Source organism: Cryptomeria japonica, chromosome 9 (genome assembly GCF_030272615.1).
Source record: "Cryptomeria japonica chromosome 9, Sugi_1.0, whole genome shotgun sequence".
NCBI lineage: Eukaryota > Viridiplantae > Streptophyta > Pinopsida > Cupressales > Cupressaceae > Cryptomeria > Cryptomeria japonica.
This window is the reverse complement of record NC_081413.1, coordinates 319686990-319703319: the sequence shown is the minus strand read 5'-3', so window position 1 is coordinate 319703319 and position 16330 is coordinate 319686990. Positions and strand designations below refer to the sequence as shown.

The 16330-nt window shown below is 38.0% G+C and overlaps 1 protein-coding gene across 1 annotated transcript in view; it reads left to right on the top strand.

Annotated features, from left to right (window-relative positions):
* LOC131029750 (structural maintenance of chromosomes protein 1) overlaps positions 1 to 16330 on the top strand; it is a 238497-nt gene that overhangs the window by 160163 nt on the left and 62004 nt on the right. Inside the window, exons 7-10 of the mRNA XM_059211024.1 lie at positions 7706 to 7832; positions 7926 to 8033; positions 8125 to 8232; positions 8380 to 8519. Of these exons, the coding sequence (XP_059067007.1) occupies positions 7706 to 7832; positions 7926 to 8033; positions 8125 to 8232; positions 8380 to 8519 (483 nt within the window). The remainder of the gene's footprint in view (positions 1 to 7705; positions 7833 to 7925; positions 8034 to 8124; positions 8233 to 8379; positions 8520 to 16330) is intronic.

Genomic DNA, 16330 nt, shown 5'->3' with positions numbered 1-16330 from the left:
AAATCTTTACAAAAACTACGGCTTAAGAGCATACCATAGCTAGCTGGAATATCAGCAACTAAAATGTTAAGTTTCAACTTCTTTTGAGGATGAGCAGCTAAACGACTTGAGCATCCTTAATTTGTCCGACCAAAGGTACTTGCTTTGATTCCATTGAGAACACTTTACCAGTAGGTTTATTTAAAGATAGGCCTAGTGCATGAGCAACTTTGGAAGGCATTACGTTATCAGATGCACCAGAATCTCTAATACAATTACTCAACTTACAACCTGCAATGTACAAGGAAATATAGAAAGGATCTGGCTTATTAGAAAAGGAAGTGGCAACAAGAGATGATTCCTTTGAAATAAACCCCTCTTGCTCATCCTCATCAAAATTCTCTCCCGATTCTTGATGTACGTCTGAGTGAGGTTGCTTGAAATCCTTTTTGATACAATGCACCAATTTATCCAATTGCTGCGGATTCTTTTTAAGATACTCAAATTGAGAAATTTGCACCTTAGTCTTTTTACAATATTCAATGAAATCAAAAGAATCTTCAAAAGAGGAATCACCATGTTCAACTTCTTTTTCAGCTTTTCTTGATGATCCTAGTTCTTCTTTACTTTGTTTCCTGGAAAGAATTTGCTTAGGAACCTCATCCACCTCTTTATCTTTTGTAGCTAACTTAGCTTTCTCCTCGAGCTTCTGGCGCCAATTCTTTGTAAACACATTACATGAATGATTATTTATGTCACTATCTTTCTCGTTTTCCTCGCTAGACTCATATTCTAAAAAGTTAATTGTAGGTGGACCAAACTGTGGATTAGTTTCATCTTCAACATATTCTTCAATCTTTTCATTGGTTTGGTTCATCTGCATAAACCTAGTCATCTCGGGACATGAGGCTCCATCATGGTCTGTTGTGAGATGAAAATCACACATTGCAGCAGTTTGACGATTACTTGTAGATGGATGCTCAATCGCCAACCTTGGTGTTGGAGCTGGTAGCTTTGGTTGCCGGTTTTGTTGATATGGAATATAATTCCTTCTGAGAATATCTTGATACAAAGGTGGTGGATTCTGTGGTAATTGCTTCTTCAACTGAAGTAAATCATTAGCTAGCTTTTGAATCATTGGATCGGTAGGTGCAGGATTGGCTTGTTGAATTTTTCCTTTCTGTAATTCTTTATTCCACTTTCCAGCACTCAGTAGATCATCTTCAACTTCAATGGCTAACCTTTGTGCTGCAGCGAGATCAGCTACTCGTCCTCTTCTTATTTGGAAACTAATGTCAAGAGGTTGTGCATTAATGAAGAAACATTTTTGATTTTCCTCCGTAGGCCTCTTATCAGCTGCTAATTTATTGACTATTTTGTTGAAACGAGCCACAAATTCTCTCATAGGTTCATGCACTTCTTTCTTCATTTGGGTTAATTGAGCAAGAAGTAAATGACCATCATCTATAGTTTTAAATCTTTCTTCAAATTTTTGTAACAGAGTCGCCCAATTAGTAATTGAACCGGATGGTAACTGATTAAACCATTCAGCTGCAGCATCAATTAGAGTTTCAACAAAAAGTCGTACAGAAACATCCTCATACTGAACTCCGAGGATCGCGCATGCAGTAAAGAAAGCACTAATATGATCTTCTGTAGTGACTTTTCCATCTCCTGAGAACTTCGGAAGATGCTTCCTTGAACCTGTTGGCAAATCATGCAATTGATTTCCTAAAGCTAGAGGGCCTATGGCAGCACCCCATGGAACTGGTTGTGGATGAGCCATGATTGGTTGTGTAAAGTTAATAACAAGAGGAGGAAGTAAAGTTAAGGCTTGGAAAAATGAGGAATGAGCACTTGCTTTCTTTGGCGAAGAAGGTCTACTGGTAGACTTAACTTTCTTTTTATAAGTGGTTGAAGGTGTGGAAAAATCAACCTTGTATAGTTCAGCAAAATCAGGGTCAATGATACCCTTGCTTCTATCACCTCTAGTATACCTTTTGCTTGCCAGCGTGCTTGCTAATTACCTTGCTTGTACTGGTCTTGCGTACATCAAATATTTTGTCTTTTTCACCTAGGAAGCACAAAAATTCTCTTAATGACAATAAGTTCTTGTCTAGGATGTACTCTCCTAAGAAAGTAATAATTCAACTTCTTCCACCAACACTTGATGCACTTGTTAGTATTCTGGATCAATTTGTCATATTCTAGGTTGTCTTTGATTTGGTTGCTGATTTAATGCAATCAAGAACACATGAGGAAATCTTTCCACTATTCTTTCACGGACCACCACTGGATTCTGAGCTTGTCTTTCTTCTTCTGCCAATATAGTACTTACTCTTTGATATTCAGCCCTACTTCTTCTATTCCTCCAGGCTAAAGTATCCAATTGCGAAAGTATATCTTCTTGCTCTGCATGAATCCAATCAAGATTCGGTTGTAGCATAGGGAAGAGGTTCTCATGCGGAAGAACCATCTTGTTTCATGACAGGCAAGTAAAAACAATATCAAAGCGACTATCTTCTTGTTTCGATTTCGACTCCCCAGCAGAGTTGCCAAAAATCTGTTGGTAAACGGATTTGTTGCTTTAAGAAACTTTTTTGAAAAACTCTGTTTTGCCCTGTAATTAGCAACAAAGCGTTCACAACAGTTGAAGAATCACAAAAAAAATAAAATTGGTAATTCTTCTTTGTGTTTGAGAGGGGCAGCTCCCTCGTATAATGGGGGTATTTGGATTTTTCAAAATTTTTAAAGAACGAACAATAAAGAAAGATTGAACGCCATACAAGGTATGAATCTAGATTAAAATAAATTCCATATAATCAAGTTTGAGATACCACAACTTGAAATAATCTTCTTCACATTCAATGTTAAAGAATAGGAAAAGATGTTAGTTGGATCATGTTTTGTGTTATATCAAATAGTATTGTTTTATTGATAGGTTTCCCTCTACCTTCACAACATCAAGAGGGTTACTCCCACCTTCCCAACTCCCAAAAAGAACAACCCATCGAAAAATTCTTTGTTCTAGTCCACTATGGTATCTTTGGGACATTAGCAGTAGGGAATGTTCCTTGGCCAGCTACCACCCCCATGGATTTTGGGAATGCGTCCGCAAAATCAACTTAATGAGGCATGGGCATCCTCAAGACAATCAAAGTTATTAGAATAATAGTAGCTTATCTTATTATTTAATGGTCAATAATGTATTATAGTTATATTTCATTTGTTTAATAAAATAATGCAATTACCATCATTTCATGGTATCAGAGCAGAATTTTTTTAATAAAATAATGCAATTACATCCTCTATGTAATTGCCTATGTGTACATTTCATTCGTTTAATAAAATAATGCAATTACCATCATTTCATGGTATCAGAGCAGAATTTTTTTAATAAAATAATGCAATTACATCCTCTATGTAATTGCCTATGTGTACATTTCATTCGTTTAATAAAATAATGCAATTACCATCATTTCATGGTATCAAAGCAGATTTTTTTTTTCTATGGCCTCTCGTAAGAATTTTTTATGAAATTTTTAGGGTTTGTTTTAAACAGCACAAAGTATAATCTGTAATTCACAATTTTTGAAATCATGTGAGATTTTGGAAAAGGTGGCTCCTTTGGCCGTGCGACTTCTGTGTGGTCTGAGACTGTGGTTAGTGGCCTTCTGTGCTTTTTGCTGATTTGAATGGTTTCATAGTTCTGATTTTCTTTGCGCAAGGGTTTCTGTTGAGGCCTTCTGTTCCGGCTCAATTTTTTTTCAAAACCTGCACATTTTTTTCAAAACCTATTTGAACCCAAAGGGCGGATTAAGCATTTCTGCTCATGATTTTTGTAAAAATCGTGCCCTTCTATCTCCACAACAGGTCTTTGTCACCCGGGGTTTTTGCGTTTCTCCTCGTGTTTCAGAGCCCGCATCATCTGTTTTTTTGGCTGCCTTTGAAAACAAAAAACCCTGCAGATGTCGGTGTGTGCAAGTTTAGACAACAAAGAATGCGATTTTTGGTGTTTCTAGTGGTTGCAAAAATCGTGGCAATGTGTTGTTTCTCTGATAATTTTTTGGGCAGCAGCTAGGGTTTTTACCAGTCCGAACAGAGTAAATTTTTTACTTTCAATGCCTAGGGTTTCTTGCTTGCATTTTCACGATTTTCTGCTAAAAATTGTTTGGTTCTTCATCAAGTTTATGCGACCTAGGGTTTGTGTCTCAGAATTTGTCGCCATTTTTTGCAGTGCCTCGAAATTCGTGTCAGGGTTTGTTTTTTCCTTGGAATTTGTGCTTCAGAATCTGCCCCTATTTTATGTGCACTGGGATTCGTGCCTCTGGCTTTGTGCAATCAGATTTTTTTCCTCTTCAGTTTTCCTCGTTTTCTGTGCCTCGAAAAGCATGAAAGATGGCATTTTTGAGCAACATTATGTTGAAAGGCAGTCAGCGGTTCGATGGCCAAAACTACAACAGCTGGAAGCAGCGAATGATGACCATATTTGAATATCGCCACCTTGATGCACTCGTTTTGGGTAAGGAAACTTGTCCTACAACAGCTAGACAGGACTTGGACAAATTTGATGAGTGCAATCGGGAAGCCGTGATGCTTATCAAACTTATGTTATTGATGATCAAACTGCCTCAAGTGCCGTTCGACAAGACAGTTGCAGAGATCTGGACTCATTTGAAGGATCTCCATGAAACATCAGACAAGCGTCGTGCATTCTTTATGAAGAACCAATTGTTCTCCATAATGATGCCTGAAAAGATTTCTCTGCAAGAGCATCTCACAAACATCAAGGACATCCATGATCAATTTGGGGCGATTGGTAGGAAGATGGAGGAAGAAGACATGGTAGTCATCACTTTGAAAAGTCTACCAAAGCGTTATGAGCACTTTATTGAGACGCTCAACATTACCTTGACTAATGTTGACTTGAAGTTTCTAGAGCTTTGCAACACGCTTCTACAACAAGATCACTATAAACAACAGTTTGGTAGTGGTGCTAGTTTGTCCTCATAACAGGTTTTTTCAGCTAAATTCTTTGCCAAGGATAAAGGGAAAAGTCAATCCTCTTAGCAGAAAGGCTCAAGTCAATCCCAAGACAGCCCCAAGAAAAAGAACATTCAGTGTAATTATTATCACAAGTATGGTCATATGAAGAAAGATTGTAGGCAATAGTTGGCTTTTGAATAGAAGAAGCAGGGAGGGTCTCAACGGAAAGCTAATGTTTCAAAGCACATCGAGCAAAAGGAATCTGCCTTTTATGCCTTTATGGCTAAAAGACTTGCAGATCATGTGAAGTCCTCTACCTAGTATATTGATTCAGGTGCTTATTGACACTTCATTCATTGAAGGGATTGGTTCATAGAATACATGCCTTTCACCGATTCAGTGATATATTTGGAGGAGGGGAAGAGTATGTTGTTGTCGGCAAGGGCAACGACAGATTCACTCTGGTAGGAGGAATTTAATTTTCCTCAATGTATACTATGTTCCAGGCATGGAACTCAACCTTCTCTCTGTCAGTCAAATTATGAGACACTCTCCTCGGCTTGATGTGGTATTCAGTTCACATAAATGCACTATTCAGAAGCCAACAAGTTATTATTACATGGTTGGATACAAATATATTCCAAAACATAACAACTTAACTTTTATGAACTACAAAAATGTCCCTTTATTTTTTCTCATTTACAAAACAGCGATTTAATTCTAGAAAAGGAAAGAAAGGTGTGGGGGGCCCACAAACACTTCCACACCCTTACCAAATCTTGAATTCTGCCTATAACAGCATAGCTGACGAATTCGCCCATTTGCAAGTCACAATTGCCATTCAATTTACATTTGCACGGGCAGGTCTGAAGTGGAAGAAGAGAAGATGAGGTATAGCTGTAAGAGGTGTAGTGGTTGGCAGTTTTATATTTTATATCCATTATCTTACTTCTACGCTATGTCTATGGTTGGAAATTCTTTTCATTTTGTAACCTTGGGGCCTTTTGTAATCTTTTATTGTGGCTATGCTTAAACCAATGAACATTGAATGTTGAAATTATGTGAATGTCTGAACTTGAGTCTTGATGTCATGTACAACTAAACTTGTAAAAACATGAGGAACACATGATGACATGCACACAATGTATATATATACTGCTGTCAGTTGCCGTTCCCTACTGTCCTCCAAGAAATGGCCTTGCAGAGTTCTCTCACACACACATAGTATGCATGTATGTATGTATGTACTGCTGTCCCTTCCTTACTGTCCCCAAGAAATTGGCCTGGCATACTTTTTTCTCTCTCACACACAGTACGCATGTATGTATGTACTGCTATCCATTGCCCTCCTCTACTTTATCCCCGGAAATGACCTTCCTGATTTCTGTCTCCTGCTGTCCCCATCCTGGAAACACTGTTGAACATAGTATATTATGTATTAGTTGAAGACTGATCTTGGATGGTTGCCAACAGACACATTTTAGTTGGCACTTGAGAACTTAATAAAGCTGTTTTTGAAGGTGATTCATTGAGCTTGCATGTATCGCTGTCCCTTGCCATCCTCTACTGTCCACCAGAACAATGGCCTCCCAGATTTGTTTCTCTTGCCATCCCTATTGTGGAAGCACTGTTGAAAATAGTGTATTAACTATTTTATGTATTAGCTGAAGACTGGTTTTGGATGGTTGTCAATGGATGCATGCTTTAATTGGCACTTGAAAACTTAATAAAGTTGTGTTTGATGATGATTCAATGAATTCACATTGTGTTTCTTGCTGTCTGGTCATAATCAATGTACTTGAATATTTGAGTATATAATAATCTACCAGACATCAATTCACAATTTTGTATATTTCTTTTTCTCATTTTTATTACGCATTTGGTGATTTTCTCGCTTTGAAATCCTGGTCTTGTTGTCAAAATAGCACCTTTCCCTCTTCAAAAATATGTCATGAATAAGCCCAACGGATTAAGAATTTTTTTGTTACTTGTATTGAGAGAATAAGGCTATGTGAAAAATTAGTGTTTTAGTTTCACAAAACTTTATTGTTAAGTTTTAATTCAAAAATTGACTTTAGGGAAATCTAAGTGGAATGGGGATGGTAAGAGGGGAGAAAGCGGTAAATTATGTGTTCCCTTTCCAATTGATATAAGACAACGAATAAAACTAGGATTTAATCCCAGTCAAAATGCAAGTGATGCAATCCAATCAATGCAAATAGATGTGTCGTTTCTAAAACATGCAGTTCAATCCATCAGCTATGTGAGGTGTAGCAGTTGCACTTCCTCTATAATGGTTAACTTGTAACCTCTAACTTAAATTGTTTGGCAAATTGTTAGCCTCATAGCATATAATATAACTAAAATAAATTCTAAATAAAACTAAATTCAAAAATAAAAAGGGAGACCGAAGTTTGATATTACATGTTTGTGTTATGCTTTTTCTTGGTAAACTAGCAGTGGTTAACAATGAAGTAGAAAATGTTAATTGATGTTACTATATTTTCCGACTAATAATCATAGCTTTTCTGACCATGACTTGTAAGCATGAATTCTTTTTTATTTCCATGTCATGGTTTTTCTGGTACTTTAAATTTTTGTGGAGAACTCAGCTTAAACTTTCATCTATGTACTATGATGTGTTAGGTGGGTTTGTCTGCAGTTAAGATGCATTTTGTTTTAACAAATGTATAATGTGCCTGTCTTTTCCCTTAATTCTGTTTTTGATGATGCTTTGTAGTATTTGAAGGAGCAAAGGCTTCCTCCTCAGACATTTATACCAATTCAAGCAGTGCGTGTGAAACCAATACATGAGAAGTTACGCACATTGGGAGGGAGTGCGAAACTCGTCTTTGACGTTATTCAATATCCAATTTAATTTCATCTGTTTTTATGTTTTTGAATTTGGCTTATTGGATTCATGAAGGCCACTTTCTCTGTATCCTTGACAATAAGCAAATTTGATCCTGCCTTGGAGAGAGCAATTCTGTATGCAGTAGGAAATACACTAGTCTGTGATGGCCTTGATGAAGCTAAATCTCTTGGCTGGGGCAATGAGCGCTATAGAGGTGATTTCAGTACTTGTTAGATGCTTTACTGATTGCCTTTCTGCTTGTAAAGATTGTTAGTTGTCATAAGATCTCATTTGGTCTCTTACAGTGGTTACTGTTGATGGGATTCTCCTTACAAAATCTGGTACCATGACGGGTGGGATTACTGGTGGCATGGAAGCAAGATCACAGAAATGGGATGATCGAGCAATTGAAGGTTTGCTTATTGTCTCATTTTCTCTACGTTTTGTGATGTCTCAAAGGAATATTTTCAATAACCAGTATGTTGTCTGGGTAGCATAAGCTGCAGAGAAATTGAAAATTTGAAAGAATATGGCTTGTTGTTTTTATTGTCCATTTGCAGCTCTTAAAAAAAACAAAGAGCGTTTTGAATCAGAGATGGTAGAGCTAGGATCTGCAAGAGAAATGCAGATCAAAGAGTCAGAAGCATCTGGAAAAATCAGTGGACTTGAACGAAAGATTCAGTATGCTGAAATGGAAAAGGTGTATTTACTATTTCTATAAAAAGTTACCTATGCTATAAATGAAATGCTTCTTTTCTGTCTAAATTTATGGGTAGTGTTGAATGAACATTCTAATCTCTCTCTTTCTCTGTGTGTGTGTGTGTTTGCGTAATATTGGACTCAATAATAATCTGTACAAAATTTGAGCAAAAAGGAGATCCACACCTATTGTATTCCATTAGCTCAACATAACAGTTGTCAGACATGCGTCCATAATAAAGTTTCATAATAACATAAGCAAGGAGAGTAGCACAACTTTGGGACATACAAGACTGTACTGATATCAGAATATCACCTTAGCATATGAATTTTGAATATAATGAAGAGTGACCTCATGCTGATTCTATTAGTTACACAGAGTGAATGGGTTTAAATTTTTGAAGTACTCTTAAGGTAAATTTATTTCATTTCTGGAGTTAGAGTGGTCACAGTCTGACAAGTCGGGATTGCAATAATGTGCATCAACATGCATTGTTAATCTTTACTTTGAGATGAGAAGAAGATGACGATGGATACAACTACAAACATTTCAAGAAAGAACTCCATAATAGGTTCCTTGGAAAAATTCTTTACATTTGAAATCATTGGCAGTATCTTAAAACATTTGAGTGTTTGTCATTGGGACTGGCATAGGTAAGTTCTTAGGAAGGGATACCAGCTCAATAATCATCCATTAAAGAAACTTTTTACATTTGTAAGTCTAGGAATATACTGTGAACCAAAGGGTCCTTCGGCAGTAACTAAGATTTTGTTGATTTTATGGTAGTGCTCGTTAACCACAGGCAAACATCAGATCTGTTGCCTTCCCAACCATAGATGATAAGCTCTTATCGTCACCCCCGAGCACGCTACATGTCCTTCATGTTATTGAATTCATGTCTATTGATGCAATCATGACCTTGCATATATATGAATCAATACCTCCTAATAGACCTCAAGTCGGCCATATACTTTTGGCACCAAGGGTAGGGTCAGACCTATATATTACAAGTTACATATGAGTCTCCCTTAGTTGCAAGTTACATTTAACTTAATCACAAGTTACACACAAGTGGTTCACCCAAATAGGGCCTGCCCCAAATTAGACTCGTACAACTGAGATATCCAAATGCCAAGGCTGATAGGCCACTTGGCATTTTGTGCACTAGGTCGGCCCTAGAAGGGATCTGACCTAGCTACACAACAACACTCCCTCTTAGCTAGGGGGGATTCTTTCTGAGTAACCAAGTCACATAGAGACTACCACCATGGTTACTCCCATGAATAATACGTTCACCATAGCTACTCCCAGAGGGTGAACAAGCACATCATGGAATTTCTTCCATGATACCCACCATACCTACTCGCAGAGGGTGGGCTCACCATGCCTACTTGTAGAGGGTGGAAGAGGACTTTCACCTCAACCTTCTCCCAGAGAAGGGTGCATTACCACCATGCCTACTCACAGAGGGTGGCTCCACCATGCCTACTCACAGAGGGTGGACCGAGGGCTCTTACCTCAGACTTCTCCCAGAGAAGAATGCATCTCCATCATGTCTACTCACAGAGGGTGGAATGAGGGCTTTAACCTCAGACTTCTCCCAGAGAAGAATGCATCACCAAGGGATTGCACCTCGAACTTCTCCCTCACAGAAAAAAACTCATTAACAAGGGATTGCACCTCGAACTTCTCCCTCACAAAGAAGAACTCATTAACAAGGGCTTTCACCTCAAGTTTCTCCATCACAAAGAAAAATGCATTAACCAAATCTTCATGATGACGTGGCTCCCTCTGAAGCTGGAATGTCAGGCTCCCTCTGAAGCTGAAATGTCATGCTTCCTCTAAAGCTGAAATGTCAAGCTCCCTCTAAAGCAGATATCAACCTTCTAATCTCTTCCTCCAAGGTTGCTTCTGACGATATGTTAGACTCCCTCTGAATGCTGATTCTTCCTCTGCGAAGAAATGCAAGCAATTTTCCTTCCTTGAATGCAATCTCTGATTCGTCCTGGAAGCATTTTATAGAGAGATAATGATAGTAAGGGGAAATGTCAATACATGATTCACTATTCAATGATTTAGCATGACTTAATGAAAAATTCATGAAACATAAAGAGTACTTATCTTTTATAATTTTGCTCAGCAATGGAATTTCCATTCACTTGGATTGATCACACCGAAGCACCTAGTGATGATCTAATGGCTGTGTGGCCTTTGGCCTTCGCCATCACTCATCATCTGTCCACAATATCTGCCCATGCATAGCTTAAGCATCATCTGAAGAACCGCCTTTAATACCATCCACAACAAAGTGATGGACCAACCACATAAATGCGACAAAATTCCACTTGTAGTAGGGTGTGCTAGAATGCTAAGCTGCAGTGCCCATCCTAAGACAAACGTCAGATGATCTTCAAGAGCGACATAAGTAAGAACTCGAATCACTGGACCTTCAGTTACAATATCATCCGATGCCTAGGCAGGCTTTAGCGAAATGAATGCTTCATGTGACTCTCGAAGCTTCTAGGATGATGTGAGAGTTGTTGCAAGGCGTTATTGCACGGAGGCCTTCTACACCATTCCTAATTGTTAGGTGCCTCCATTCGCTTTCGACCCCATACTCACACATTTGTGTACGGCTTAATGTGATCATCACAGAACTCGCCATAGAGCATATGCGATGCTCACGTCTAAGTTGAGAGGCTCGGTAATCAACTTTTGCCTACACTTAGATTTCTCAGTCTGCAAATTACTTTGATTGAACTCCCTCAAAAGCATAGGATACACCTTCAAGCGGTTAGGCTCTATAGAAGGAACCCGTTCTGATACCATGCTGATTTTATGGTAGTGCTTGTTAATCACAGGCAAAAATCAGATCTGTTGCCTTCCCAACCATAGACGATAAGCTCTTATTGTCACCCCCGAGCACGCTACATGTCCTTCATGTTATTGAATTCATGTCTATTGATGCAATCATGACCTTGCATATATATGAATCAATACCTCCTAATAGACCTCAAGTTGGCCATATAATTTTGGCACCAAAGATAGGGTCAGACCTATATATTACAAGTTACATATGAGTCTCTCTTAGTTGCAAGTTACATTTAACTCTAAGATACCGGTTCTTTCCCTTTTGGCCTAGGTTCGGGTCCTGGTTCTTGCCCGGTCCTTGTTCTCCCCGGGTTCTCCTTGGGTTCCACCCGGGTCCTTCCCAGGTGGTCGGGTTCCCTGTGGGTCTTGCGATGCAGGACCCACAGCGAACTCGACCACCTGGGAAGGACCTTGGTGGAACCCAGGTCGAACCCAGGAGGACCCGTGTGAACCCAAGCCCGTGGAGACCCACAGGGAACCCGACCACCTGGGAAGGACCTTGGTGGAACCCAGGTCGAACCCAAGAGGACCCGTGTGAACCCAAGCCCGTGGGTTCCCAAAAACGGGGCCCATGGGTCAAAAAAACAATAAAAAAAGACTTTTTAAAATAGTTTTTTAATAATAAAACTCTAATTCGCCCCTTTATAACTTTTAAAAAAAGACTTGAAACTTGAATATTATCTTTTTTGCAAAATGCAAATTATGAATATGATATTAGACTTTAGTTATTAGTTTATTGATGACATTTGCGATATATGAATATTTATTGGCATTGGCAATCATGGATTTATCATTTATGTATGGAAAGTCACATTGTATATTTTATTTTTGTATGGATTGTATATATATATATATATATATATATATATATATATCATAGTTTTAAAACTCGTGGACTCGCCACGGACTCGCGAGTCCATGGGAGCCACGAGTCGACTCGCCAAGGACTCGCAAGGCGAGTCCATCTGAAAGACTCGCGAGTCTTTCAGACTGACTCGCGCGACCTAGAAAAAAAAGTCATGCAAGCTTTAAAATTGAGTTTTAAAAAAAAAAATTGCCTTCATTTGGCATAACTGAGGGAGTGAAAAATAAAAGAAAAATAACACCCGACGCCTTTATAAAATAATAAAAGTATTTTTGGCCTCGCGGGGCGCTGCCCCTTGACCCCGACTTGGGGGTGCTGTCCCCAAACCCCCTTTGAAAAATATAGGGGGAAATTGCGCCGATGGAAGTAGGGAAAATTTAACCTTTGAGTCTGATTAGGCTCCATATAACAGCATAATTAGCATTGAAGAAATCTTGGTATTATACATTTCAGAGTTGAAAGTTTGAAACTATGAGTATGTGACATGTGTATAGTTTCAATTATGGCTCTTATGTTCTCTAAATGCATTAATTTCTTTATGTTTTTTTGTAAAACTACGGTTTCTTTTTTGCTGAGTCCTTGCCGAGTCTTTCACGAGTCCGAGTCCGAGTCCAAATTTTTGGTTTGTTGAGTCCGTGGCGAGTTCGAGTTTTTCAACTATGATATATATATATGTGTGTGTGTGTACGCACGAACCCGTACCCGTACCCAAGAATTTTTTTTTTTGCCAAATCCGTGAATCCGTACCCGAATCTGAACCCGAACCGGTAACTTAGATTTAACCTAATCACAAGTTACACACAAGTGGTTCGCCCAAATAGGGCCTGCCCCAAATTAGACTCATACAACTGAGATATCCAAATGCCAAGGCCGACAGGCCACTTGGCATTTTGTGCACTAGGTTGGCCCTAGAAGGGATCCGACCTAGCTACACAACAACAAATTTCACTTAACCATTAAAGAAGAATAGATGAGGAAGAGAAGAGGATTGAGAACTAGTAGAGCCAAAAAGGGTTTGAAACAACTGAAGAAAGACATTGAGAAGACTATAACTGGCTATTAAAATAATATTGTAATATTTAGTTATAATACTCAATTAAGTCGTGAGGACAGACTTTAGGAATATGCTTTATTCTTTTTGTTAAATTCTTATCCTTTACTTTTCTTAGTTGTTGATCTTCTTTATGGATAAATCGTTTGTTACTCTTATTTAAGGAGACTTCCTTCCTTTGTTAACCTCAAATGTCTTGGTAATCATTCTCTGCATCATTACTTCCCGTAATATGGTATCAAAGCTTGGGTTTCGAAAATTCTTGGGATTTGTGAATGCGTGTTTGTGTTCGTGGTAGGGAATTTACCCAAGTATGTACGATTTTGCATAATTATTTTTGGCAAATTTTTCAACAAAATTCGTGGGTATATTTTTACTTGAAATTTGTGAGGGTTTTTTCAGAAGTTTTTTTGGACTATTTTATTTTAAAAAATCGTGGGTTTTCTTCCATAAAAAAATTCATGGGTTTAATTTTTGAAAATCGTAGAATTTGTTTTGCTCAGAGGCGTATGAAATTTCTTTCTTTTGAAAACCATGTTTTCCTTTGCTGTGAATTGCGCCTTCCTTATGATAAAATTGCATTACCATTTCTTCAACAAACTTGTGATTCTTTTCATCTAAAAGTGCATTGTCTTTTCCAGAATTTGCGTCATTCTTTTGTCTGCAATTGCATCGGGATGACATTTTTTCTAGTCATGAAGGGTCTTTTCTGGTTATGGAAGGAGTTTTTTTCATCAACAGAAGCTGCAACAGGTTGTTATACCTGCATCTTTTGATGATTTATGGAAAATCGTGGGTTTCTTGCAAGTTCCTAGGGGTTTTGGAGATTTCATTCTGCTCTTTTTTGATATTTTGGATGAAATTGTGGACTTCAAAGTGCCTAGGGTTTGCAGCAGACAGGGCATGGATTTTCCAGAAATTTTAATTAAAGATTTTTCCCGATTTTTTTATAAGATTGTGGTTTTTACTTTTTACTTTGTGGCTAGAATTTAAAATTTTTTCCTAAAATTTTTAGTGTTTCTCAATCAATAGCAGCAAGTTTTTCATTGACCAACATCATGTTGGAAGGCAGCCAGAGGTTCACTGGCGAAAAATACAACACCTAGAAAAAGAGGATGCTCACTATGTTTGAATATGGTGTTTTGATCAGATGCCCTTGATGTTGACACCCAACCAACAATTGCGGGTAAAGACGAAGACAAGTTCAATGAGTGTAATCATGAAGCTGTTATGTTCATTAAATTATTAGTTACAGATGAAATGATTCCAGGAATACCTTTAAGCAAATTTTCTATGGAGATTTGCGAACACCTACGAGATCTGCACAAGATGTCAAATAAAGGCAGGGCCTTCTCCCTGAAGAATATGTTATTCTTGATAGTGATGGATGAGAAGGTGTCTTTGCAGGATCATTTGATGAAGATCAAAGACATTCATTATCAGTTAGATGCTATTGGTTGCATGATGGAAGAAGAAGACATAGTGGTTATAGCACGAAAAAGCTTACCCCGTTCCTATGAGCATTTCATTGAAACACTCAACATCATGTCAACTAATGTTGATGTGAAGTTTGATGATTTGTGCAACAAACTCTTGCAGCAGGACAGATGGAAGAAGCAGTTTGGTAGCAATAGTGATGAGCTTTGAATCTTTGTTGACCAGCGCTTTCCTCTTTTCTAGGGAGTATGTTGGGGTTTAATTGTATCCATTTTTTTGTAGTCTGTTCCCACCTTGAATTCTTACCTTGTAATGACATGGTGTCAGATTGGCTCAACAAATCTTAACTGCCATCCTTCTTAGTTTTTGAATGGTAGTCCAATGGGTGATCAAATTGTTACTTTCCATTTTGGAAATATATGTAGCAGCATCTAGATCCTCGAGATAATTGTTAGTGGAACAAGAATCAATTAAAATATCCTTCACAGATCAGCATTCATCAACATAGCTTCCTTATTATAAATCGTTCTCACATGGCAATGGTTCCATCGTTTCAATGCTTCAGATCTGAACAAATGTTTCTTGAGCACTATGAGAACAACTGGAGTATCTCTTTCAAATATTAAGTCTTTGCATTCAGCATGCATTGTGGTTTTTTTCTGCTTTAACCCTCTTCTATTGTCATTCCAGCCTATTTCTATTCTTAATCCTCTTCCCAAGTATCTCCAAGTAATTGCCAAAAATTATTGCAGCCTTCAAGTCTTCCATTTTCCCTTGATACTTAATAAGGAGTGCTCCTTTGAAGGATTTGAATTTTGCATTCTATTCTGAAGCTGCAACTTTTGTTCTAGCATCTCGATCACTCTATCCTAGCTCCTCCAAATTTCCATTTGTGTACAAAAAGTATGACCTCTTTCTTTTTTGGAAAATTCCTCAAAATTCCTCCCATGATTCATAGGCTAGAAAGATCACAGCTCTATTACCTTTCTAATAACCCTTAGTAGATACTCAGAATAACAGGCTTACCATTCTAATACAATTTACTAATCATGAAGCTAGGATAGAGTATTTTTAGCAAAATTGGTCAAGGGAAAATGGCAAGTTTTACATCATGTGGAGGTGTTAAGTGGTCAAAGACTCCCAAGAATACGCTTTCACTTGGCAAGTTACTACTAAATGAGTACTTTTAGCAAAATACGCAGAGGAATAATGGCAAGAGCCCTCTTAGGCATGTGCCTAGCACTTCTCTGCCACTTTGTTTGTCTAAAGCTTTCCTAGCGTAGGCAAGAAGGTTTGAGGAGTTTAGGACGAGAATTTCAGTTTCAAAGGGATTAATGACACACCAACAATAGATTTCAATAGTTTTGACCATTAGAAGAAGGCATAGTGTTCGATCAAAACCAACAGTTTCAGTTTCTATTTGAATAAGGAAGCTAGAGTTTTCAGATTCAAGTCATGGTGACATGAGCTTCATGATTTCTAGATGATTTGCCATGGTCAAAAGCACTGCATAAAGCTTTCAACTTTTAGCTAATTCTATGTTTAGAGCAGGTGGTCTATTTTTAGGGAAGATTTAGAGAGCTTATT